We start from the raw sequence: 9666 nt of genomic DNA on the forward strand, positions 1-9666 counted from the left end.
GCTATAAAACTTCTCTAATAGATTATGATCAACATGAATAAGGAATGGTTTTTTGTCAATAAAAAAAAGATTTTACAGTTTAGTTTTTGGAAGATATATAATAATATATACGATCTTAGGACATCGAAATCCTTTTCTTCATTTCTTCTCTCATTTAGTCTGGATAGAGTGATACATTTTTTCTTGGAAAAGCTCCAATTTGTTCTTTTTGAACCATCCTTAGGCTATAAACAGGCATCAAACGATTAGATCGCAGCTCTGTTTGGGATAAGGAATTGGTGGGACATACATGAATCAATCTCATGATGAGATTAAGGCAGACCATAACATCATCTTCAATGACAACACCAACACAGTGACAACAAAGTGGATGTTACTGAGAACGGAGAGTTTGATGCCGATAGGCAAGAAATATGGCTCCTCTTGAGAGAGAGAGAGACATGTGAAGCCAAACCATCATAATTTTAGGTACTTTGATGGCGAATCCTATGCGGATTTTAAGGCGAGAAGGGAATCTACAGTGGGCGATGAATGATTTCTTTCTCTTACATTTCAAATCTCAATAGTTCTTATACTACAGTACGATCGAAGATCAATGTTTTGGATGAAAATTTATTGATGGGTATGTATGACTGATGATTTGGAGGAACCTTTATGAGTTACTTTGCCTTCTTTCTTTATCTTCTTCATTTAAAAGAAAAGATGAATGCAAATTATGCTGGAAAGAATTAAGAAAAGAGAAAAGAAGACAAAAAGAAAAAGGAACAAATAAAGATCAGAACAAGAATAAAGATAAAGAGTAAAAAGAAGGTAGTAAAAGGTCTGTTGACAGCAGAGAGGAAGGCAACTTTTATCAGTCCCTTATTTTGATGCTCAAACACCAGAGAGCAAGAAATTTTCTTGGAATCAAAATTTGTTGTCAGCACAAGTATTTCTTGTTGTTCTTTTTTGTGCTCTTCATGGAGATTGGCAAAAGTACTACCCCAATTTATTCATGTTGAAAGAATTTGATTTCTATGTATTTTGAGCTCTGATACTTTCAAAGCCTTCATCATTACTAGTTCTTAATTTTCAATCCATCTTCTACTGTAAGGAATTATGATTTCATTGACATGTGATTAGAGCAAATCTCTCTCTCTCTCTCTCTCTCTCTCTCTCTCACACACACACACACACAGCTTTCTTGCATATATGTCAAAATATCTCTCTCTCACACACAGCTTTCTTGCATATATGTCAAAATATCTCTCTCTCTCACACACACACACACAGCTTTCTTGCATATATGTCAAAATAAGTGAGGAATGAAATTGTTTGGACTTATCAATCAACTTGGTTTACTTGTATGAACAGGATATATATATAATCAAGTCAGGATAAAATATTGTGGTAGGCAACAGAATTGAAGTTGTAGTCTTGTGTAGCCATCATCATGTTGGTGAGGGACCAGATGGTGGGGGGAAATGGACAGCTCGATAGGAGATTAGAGAATGAAACCCAAGTGGGTCATATGATGATTGATAACAGAGACAACCTACAGATCATGACAGAATTAGAGTGTAATGAAAGCAAGATTTCAGCATATCCAAATGTTTCTAGTGCAGATAGAACCACATATTGATTCAAAGAATCAAGTCAATTACTGGCTCACAATCTGAAGCAATAGTTTCAACCAAGTCATGTCCATTGGTGTGTTTGCATTTCCAACAGTAAACAGGACGACGACGATGACGACGACAAATCTTCCTATTGCCAAACACAAAACTCTCTTTTGCAAGCCATGGCAACCAACCACCACCAGAAACAAAACCATTTTTTTTGCATAGAACAAAAAAATTGAGCTGCTTATCAAACATTTTGCTTACTGAGGATCGAGACGATTTCCGCAAACCGAGGTCGCTTCGCTGGGTTACTGTTCCAGCACCTGTGCATCAGTGACCTCAGAACCTGAGGGCAGTCTTCAGGTATCACCGGCCTCAACCCGCATGTTGCGATCCCCACCGCTGCTTGGACCGGTGAATAAGAAGAGTAGGCTGCCACACCAGCTACCATTTCCCAGAGAACCATTCCATAGCTATACACATTGCTCATCCAAGTCTCTGAAACAATCTCGGGGTCCCCAGAAATTATCTGCAACATAATCAGTGTAAAACAGCATTGCTCATCGCATCTAACTACGTTCGATTTAAGCTAATCGGAGCAGATAACCGAATATAAGCAAGCATGTTAAGAAAAAAGAACATAAGTTAATTATGAATCTCCGAGTTCTCTCTGAATACATGCCTAAAAGTGAGATTAGGCAATTTTATTGCCCTTAAAACACCATCATAAATCCTGATGATAAGGATTTTTTTTCTTCTGCAGCAATATGCAAATACCAGTTTTAACAGGAGATTACTTGGAATACAAAAGGTAGCTAAGCTGGCAATGCCTCGGAGTAGTTTCTAGACAGACATAAGGTGCCATTAGCTACTGAGATAAACATCCTCTGATGATCTTAGAAGTACTCATGAAAAATGAAGCCAGTCATATGTTTCAATCAAAGACAAAAAGCATAGAAACACCATAAAGGCTGAGAACAGGAGAGAGTGCATTGACTAGCTATAAAGGTCTTCAATTTGCCCAAATTATATGGCCATCTTCTTCTAAGATCTTAAGCAGCCAAGAAGACCATTAGCTTAAAAAGCTAGCAGCAAACAAATCAATTTGCACACGATTAGATGCTGTGGATGATCAACAAATCCACACTAAATCTTTATGTAATGACTAAAAGCAAGCTTAATCCCGGTGTTTGTACTCCATGATATATTCTTATTTCTACTACAATTCATAACAAGCTCATCATTGATTTTGAAGCTCCTAACTAATGGTTAATATGGTGGTTGAAGCCTTAATTCTGATCTTAATCAGACTCACACACTATGTTCTATCTTAGAACATGAACGACGGAAGTGGGGATGAACACTGACCTCAGGAGCTAGCCATCGGTAGCCGGCGGTCTCGTACTCGGTGACCTCGCCGGCAATGTTAGAAGAAGTCACGATGCCCATGTCACCAAGGCAAGCATTTCTCTGCCTATCGAGCAGGATCCTTTGTGTGTTGAGATCTCTGTAGGCCACTCCATGATTGTTCATGAACAAGAGGCCTTCTGCAACATCCAATGCCATCCGCATCACCTCCCTCATCGGGACCTTCTTGTTCTTCTGCATGACATCGTGCACCGATCCTCCATCCATCATCCTGGTGACGACACAGAGCCCCTGGTTCTCTTGGAAGAGGATGCCATGGAATCGGAGGATGCTCCTCTGCCCGCAGCTCATCAGCTGCAACAAGTCCTGCCTGACCTCCACATCGTAAGCGCTTCCCCTGTCGCACCCCCGCAGCTTCTTCACCCACACTCTTCTCCCCCTGTGCACCCCCTTGAACGAGTTAGGCCCCGTGCGGTCGACGAGCTCGACCTCGTCGGAGCTCAGAACCCACCTCCTTATCTCGTCCCCGCCTGACCGGATGCTCTGCCACTCGTCGATCGAGACGACGACGGAAGACATCGGGAGCGGGTTCGGCAGCTGAATCCGGCGGAGTCCCTCCCCGTCGATGCCTTGCCCGTCGTTCCCGTCCCCGCGAGCATCCTCCTCGGCGCTCCTCGGGCGCTCCTCTTGGCGGCCGCACAAACCAAAGGGGAGCTTGACGCCGTTGTTCCTGGGCTTCTTCACCGCCGCCTTCAGCGAGGCCTCGATCCGGGCCTTGAAGTGCCTCTCCTTTCCCTGCTGGACTAAGACGGAGACGACCCCGAGGGTCAAGCCTTTCTTCTCGAAGATCTGGATCTTCTTGCAGCAGATCAATGAGCTATCGAGCGCTTCCGCCATCGCCGGCCATGACAACGGCGAGCCGCAGGCAAATGTAAGCTGGAAAACGGATCTCTCAGCCCCGCCATCGTCGTGAATCTCTTGGAGGTGGACTGCGGGGTGGTCGCCTGCCGACGCCTGCTCGATCAATCTCACATGCAGAAGCACATCCTTCATATCAAATCCCGCCTGAGCGTAGCTGCGGCGCCCACGGACAAAAAAGAGGACTTTTTTTCGTGATCACAGTTCACGCGAATGGAACCAAGAAGAAGGCGGAAGGGATCCAATTGCAGTGATCGAATACCTATTGGGCAGCGAATCGAAGTGGCGACGGGCACTAGCGACGAGCTTGTCAGGGGGCTGGCCGCCGCCACCGCCGCCGCGGAAGAGACGGTCGAAGCGCGCGGGGGAAGGGTCGCGGGAGGAGTCGAGGTTGAGGGAGCTGCGGAGAGCAGCGATGGCGCCGGCGAAATTGCGGCCGATGCGCTGCCATCTCTTGGGAGGAGGGAAGGCGGCGGAGGGGGAAGGCGGGGAGGAAAAGGAGGAGGAGGAAGAGGATGGGGAGGAGTTGCAGGCGGGGGAGGAGGCAGCGGAACGGTGGAATGCCTCCGACCGGTCGTGGGTCTGCATGAGGACCTGTTCCACCATGTCCTCGTCCGTGCTTGGCCGTCCGGACCAGCACTCGATCGGCGTTGCCATCTCTACTATCCAGCTGAATCCCAAACGCTCACCAAAAGTTCCGAAACAAACCAAACCAAACCAATGAGGAGAATAGCGATGACTGCAACTACTACTACTACTTCAAATAGTTCAGCAGAACGTGAAGGACGAATGGCCGAGCGGAGAGATCGCAGTGATGGTGGTGGAGGAGGAGGAGGAGGGAGAGTTAAAATGTGCATGTGATCTTCTCTGCTGCTGCAGACTAAGTAGCAGTGGGTACTAAGCGCAGTAGTAGTGGTAGTAGCGGCAGCGGTAACAGTAACTTGGTAATTGGGAAAGGAAACGAGGATGGATTCATTAGAATCTGCTATTAACAGCACAAAAGCATCGGCGAGCGCAGGCTTGCAGCCTTTTGCTGTTCCATTCTACGGTGGCTTAAAGCACCACATTGCTATAAGTATCTCATTATCACCCAAAATAATCTCGATTAATACAAGAAAAACATCCAAATAGTTTCAGTAATTGTGGTCATTTTAAGAACATTTTTTTGATCTTTTTATATGCTATAACTCGCAAGATTGGTCACGTTAAATCGAGTCGGTTATATCAGGTTGACGATCAGATCATTCTCCATTATTCGCCGGACGAGATGGGATGACCGAAAACAACTTTGCCGGCTCATCCAGCAACAGATCGGCCGTCATGCAATTAATGTTGGGGAGAGACATGGTGTGATCGACAAGAATGATTAGGCGTTTGAGGGACGATCGAGAGGGACATGGACCCAATCATGTCATTGCCTTCTTCTTTTTCTTTTGGGAAAGCAGGAAGGAGTCGTTCCATCATGACGGGCGTCGATGGTCCCTTAAGTCACGTCCAATGCATGCGGATTTGGCTCGCATGCGTCGACACCTCTCGATCTCATCCACTGTAGCATTAAAAGCTCGAGTCCTGTATCATTAGTTCCATGTGTAAATACTTTTTCGTGTTTGATTAGTTCTTATGGTTTGCCGGCTAAATACAAATTATACTTTTTAGATTAATTGGATCGAAATGTATGTATATATATATATATATATATATATATATATATATATATATATATATATATATATATATATATATATATATATATATATATATATATTAAGTGCATGCTTGAAAAGAAGTATACAACAAGCCATAAGCTTTTTTTATTTTAAGAGAAAGAGAAGAAGTTGTGTAAATTATATAGCTGCCATGCACCTGCCACAACGAGACATCCTGTGATCATCTGCATGTCACTAACTCATCTTTGTCTCCTCTGCAAAACCCCTACTTAATTATCCAATCATGGGTTTAACTTCCGGGGCAAGATTCTTCCACCTAATCTTCATAATCTATTGTCCCATTCGTATCACAAACATCGGTTGGCACACCCTGATAAGAAGCTCAAATGCAGGGAGGAGGAGATGATGGTTCACATGCAGTAGTGCAATGGCAGAATTACCAGCAGGAGATTAGTGTCGAATCATGGCTAATACCATCGATTAAACGCGTCAACTAAGCCGGACTAGAGTGATCTACTTAGCTACAACATGTTTCCTCGAGCAACAAAAGCATGTAAAGGACTCGCTCATGTAACAGAAGCATGCAGGATGAGAAGGTAACATGTTTCCTCAAGCAGCCACATCTTCTCCTTCACCTAAAAGCACCTGATCGAAATGCCACACTCCTGCACTCAAAAGAAGGAATGGCAATAGAAATTGCTCCTGAATCACCAATCCAAACGTAAATAATATCTTCAGCCGAACGAATCTTACCATGTCCTTTCCCCACCCTTCTTAGTTGAGCAACATACTCGGAGATCTTCTTTATATCTTCTACCTGCATCGTGCAAAGGGGTTCAAGGAAAAATAGCCTTCCCGTGTCAGCTGAAAGCACTTGAGGTACGTCAACAGAGCTAAACATATACAGATTTAAGACTTGCAGATTTCAAGCAAAGAAGAATATACAACAATAAACATGAAACTTAAAGAACTAACTTCATCTTTTAGCAACAAGAATTGCCGGAAATCGAGTTTCAAAATTGTTTCTCAAGTGAAAGTCACCATCATTTTAATTCTTTACCACAGAGGACGAATTTGCGGATAACAATGAAAATGTTAAGTGAGTTGACCTGCTTTCCCAAAAACTCGGTCTCAATGAAGTCTGCCATCTGAATATCATTACACCGTTCTGCTACCTATACACCACCCAGGGAAATAATATGATACACAAGCAGATGCAGTTAAACAAGCAACTAATGAATATGGATCAAGAGATTGAAGTTGCTTACTTTATGCAAATTAAGAAGCTTTTCATTTGTCAACTTCTCGAGAGACAAGGCAATCTCCATCGCTGAAATTGGAATATATATATATATATATATAACAAGGAAGAACTATAACTATCATGGAACAACTGCTCAAGAAAGCCCAAAATGATAGATCATGATAAAAATGTTTAGTTACCATCCCAACAAGACAGTAATTGAACGTTGTTATATGAGAAGCTGAGAGAAAGCCACAGAATGATCTGAAAACATAGCAAGTGCTACCAATACTGCTTTCACAGTTATCTTCCTGCTACGACACTGCCTCTAAACAATGTTTTCAAAATCAAGAAACTCGGTATGATTTAAAATTCAATGTTCAGTAAAATAAATAGGTTACTAGATTCAGGATCAAGATGGCAGTTTGTAAACACTAAGACATATGTTGTTAATGAACTCATGTACTTAAATGGCACTGTTCCAAGTTAGATTGATATGTTCTGGTGGCACGACTAATACTTCCTGTGAGATAAGTATACAAAAAATAAAAAAAATCAAACAACTTGTCTAAAATTCTACAGTAGAATTCATCTCTCTTTCTCTGTTTGGCACAAAGGCATGACAACTGACCTTCCAAATATAATCTCCCTCCTGTTACTGTCCTTCCTTGCAAGCCTTGAAAACTAATGCTCCGTGAAACAATTCCTCTGCCCGCAACTCATCTAAGAATTTTACATAAAACTCACATCTTCCTTTGTTCGGCACATAGGCATGACAGTTTAAATCCCAATATAATCCCCTTGCTAAACCTATCCTTTCTCTGAAGCCTCCAAGATCCTATTACCTTTAGGGGTGGCAGCAAATCTGAGGCAAGAAAACTGCCATTGGGTGGAAGGAGACATATTCATGAGATTCTCCCTTGCGAGCTCTCTCTAAGGTTTTATTTCCTTGGTGGTGAGATCCAAGAGATTGCAAGAAAGTGTCAGGCACGTAGAGAGTAATGAACCTTCAAAAATTGAGTTTCACAAAATCCAAAAAAGGAGACGAAAGGACTCGATTATAAGTTGAGATGGCTTGTCTGCGTATGAGATGACTCGCAGATACCTTAAATAAGGTTCTCAAGAATGCATGGAAAGGATTGCCCAAGTATTCTCAGATAACCTTATTTCTTTATGATTGCATGAGTAGTAGTTAGGCAGTAGACATGGATACAAAATGTCTTTAGAGCATTCATGTTCACAAGAGCAACTATCAATACAGAAATACAAGGGCGTCCCTTGTCTAATAATTAATTTTGCGAACCAGATTCCTTTGGAATTCATGTGTGCATCTGAATTCAGATTCTTTAGAAAAACGGAATAGATAATGTTGGAACTCAGACAAAAGTCTTACCATACAGTGCATCTCCTTTTTCAGGGTGATCAAACTCATTCAAGGGCATCATAATTGACTGGAGCTTCACTCTGCCTCCACGCATATTCTATTGGTAAAGATACCCAGAAAACAATCAGCACGCTAAAATTCATCAATACGGTCCTGCATCTAGATATAAATAAGAGATTAAAAAGATAGATACCTGGTACTCCATTAATTTATCTGCATGTTCCCGTTCTTCATCACTTGATTCCTTAAAGAACCTACAAGTACATTTTTAATTGGAAAATGCAACTTAATTAGCATAAAGAACACAAGGTTCTTGAAATAGTCAAACACTTACTTGGCAAGGCCTTTTAGAGCAACATTGTCACGATCGAAGTATGCAAACAAGGCATGATAGACATACGATACACTGTATTCAACACTGTTTTTTCCCCAACCAAAAAACCCATCATTAGACATGGACTCGAAATGCAAACATAAAAAATAATTTACATAATCAAGTAAAAACGGAAGCACAAAAGCATTATGGTCTTCCTCAATGAACAAATCAATGTTCAAGAAAGGGCAGAGTAACTTTTTTGAATCAAAAGCGCATTTTGGCATAATAAATGCATTAAAGAAACAAACATAGACCATCCGCGTGGAAATTAGACAAACATTCACTTAGTGGAAAGAGAACCCACTTGATCTGTTCGTTGATTGCGGCCTCGCACTCGTCGGAGTACTTCTGCCGGGCGATGGACTTATCGGGCACGGAGGGTACGAAGGCCAGCTCCTGCTTGAGCTCCTCGAAGGGCTCGAACACCACGCCGGTCATGGGGCGGCTGTTGGTCTCGCCGGCCGCCATGGCGACCACGGACCCATTCCTCGCTCGTTCCCTCGGAACTCTCAGGCCAGACCGCAGCCAATACGCGGCGCCACTGGGAGAGGCCTTGGCGGAGGGCGAGCGCAGAAAGAGAGCGGAGGGAGCCCCCAAGATCATGGCTCTCGGGAGACGGGACGATGGGAGAGGAAGGAAGAAGAGGCCAAAGTGGAGCGGCGAGCGTAAGGGGATATGGGTTGATGTCGTTTTATAGTCAGTTTTGGGTTGGTTACGTGGGAGGCTGCGAGTTTGGACACCGCCCGGCATTTGCCAACGAACGCGAAGTAACATGGTCGAACCCGAACCGAAATGTTCTGGAAATTGGATTTCGGAGTCGGGTGGAGAGAAGTCCCGACTTCTCCAGAAGAATTCCACGAGCTGTCAATGGATCCGGAAGTCCAAACTGCGAGTGTTACGGGTCAGGACTCCGACGCTATCGGGTCAGATATTAGAAATACCACATGCATACTGATAGGGATAATTCTAGGCACCGCCAGCTCCCCCGTGGCTGAATGACAATGCATAAAATCAAAGCACGGGATTAGGCATCGCATCGCCTATCTCAAATTTCAGAAATGGGCCCACATGACTTACTCTCGACTGATACTGCATAAGCAATACCTCTA

At 43.2% G+C, this 9666-nt stretch overlaps 2 protein-coding genes across 3 annotated transcripts; both read right to left on the reverse strand.

The window, feature by feature from the left end:
* Window positions 1-1603: 1603 nt before the first annotated feature.
* On the reverse strand, window positions 1604-4870 carry LOC135649028 (uncharacterized). Its single transcript, XM_065167123.1, has 3 exons — window positions 4150-4870; window positions 2970-4044; window positions 1604-2130 (listed from the first exon to the last, which is right to left on the reverse strand). The coding sequence occupies exons 1-3, from the start codon at window positions 4542-4544 to the stop codon at window positions 1849-1851; spliced, it is 1752 nt and encodes a 583-aa protein (XP_065023195.1). The 5' UTR covers window positions 4545-4870; the 3' UTR covers window positions 1604-1848.
* A 1134-nt stretch (window positions 4871-6004) lies between these two features.
* Window positions 6005-9228, reverse strand: LOC135586873 (ferritin-4, chloroplastic-like). Of its 2 annotated transcripts, XM_065167389.1 has the most exons (8): window positions 8862-9228; window positions 8516-8599; window positions 8375-8435; window positions 8191-8278; window positions 6823-6884; window positions 6664-6729; window positions 6308-6371; window positions 6005-6219 (listed from the first exon to the last, which is right to left on the reverse strand). In XM_065167389.1, exons 1-8 carry the CDS (start codon window positions 9158-9160, stop codon window positions 6164-6166), a joined length of 780 nt encoding a protein of 259 aa, XP_065023461.1. In that variant the 5' UTR covers window positions 9161-9228; the 3' UTR covers window positions 6005-6163. The 2 variants fall into 2 exon arrangements, with proteins under 2 accessions (XP_065023461.1, XP_065023462.1); XM_065167390.1 differs by lacking the exons at window positions 6664-6729; window positions 6823-6884.
* Window positions 9229-9666: the final 438 nt, after the last annotated feature.

This window comes from Musa acuminata, chromosome BXJ3-9 (genome assembly GCF_036884655.1).
Source record: "Musa acuminata AAA Group cultivar baxijiao chromosome BXJ3-9, Cavendish_Baxijiao_AAA, whole genome shotgun sequence".
Classification (NCBI taxonomy): Eukaryota; Viridiplantae; Streptophyta; class Magnoliopsida; order Zingiberales; family Musaceae; genus Musa; species Musa acuminata.

What these genes read in the sequence shown, in the direction of transcription:
- LOC135586873 (XM_065167389.1), bottom strand. Translation starts at nt 9,160, where the DNA reads ATGATCTTGGGGGCTCCCTCCGCTCTCTTTCTGCGCTCGCCCTCCGCC. An exon ending in GCAATCAACGAACAGATCAA is followed by an intron (nt 8,600 to 8,861) that starts GTGGGTTCTCTT and finishes GGGAAAAAACAG; the next exon opens with TGTTGAATACAGTGTATCGT. An exon ending in AAGGGTGGGGAAAGGACATG is followed by an intron (nt 6,220 to 6,307) that starts GTAAGATTCGTT and finishes TTTTGAGTGCAG; the next exon opens with GAGTGTGGCATTTCGATCAG.
- LOC135649028 (XM_065167123.1), bottom strand. Translation starts at nt 4,544, where the DNA reads ATGGCAACGCCGATCGAGTGCTGGTCCGGACGGCCAAGCACGGACGAG. An exon ending in TTCGATTCGCTGCCCAATAG is followed by an intron (nt 4,045 to 4,149) that starts GTATTCGATCAC and finishes TGGGCGCCGCAG; the next exon opens with CTACGCTCAGGCGGGATTTG. An exon ending in ACCGATGGCTAGCTCCTGAG is followed by an intron (nt 2,131 to 2,969) that starts GTCAGTGTTCAT and finishes ATTATGTTGCAG; the next exon opens with ATAATTTCTGGGGACCCCGA.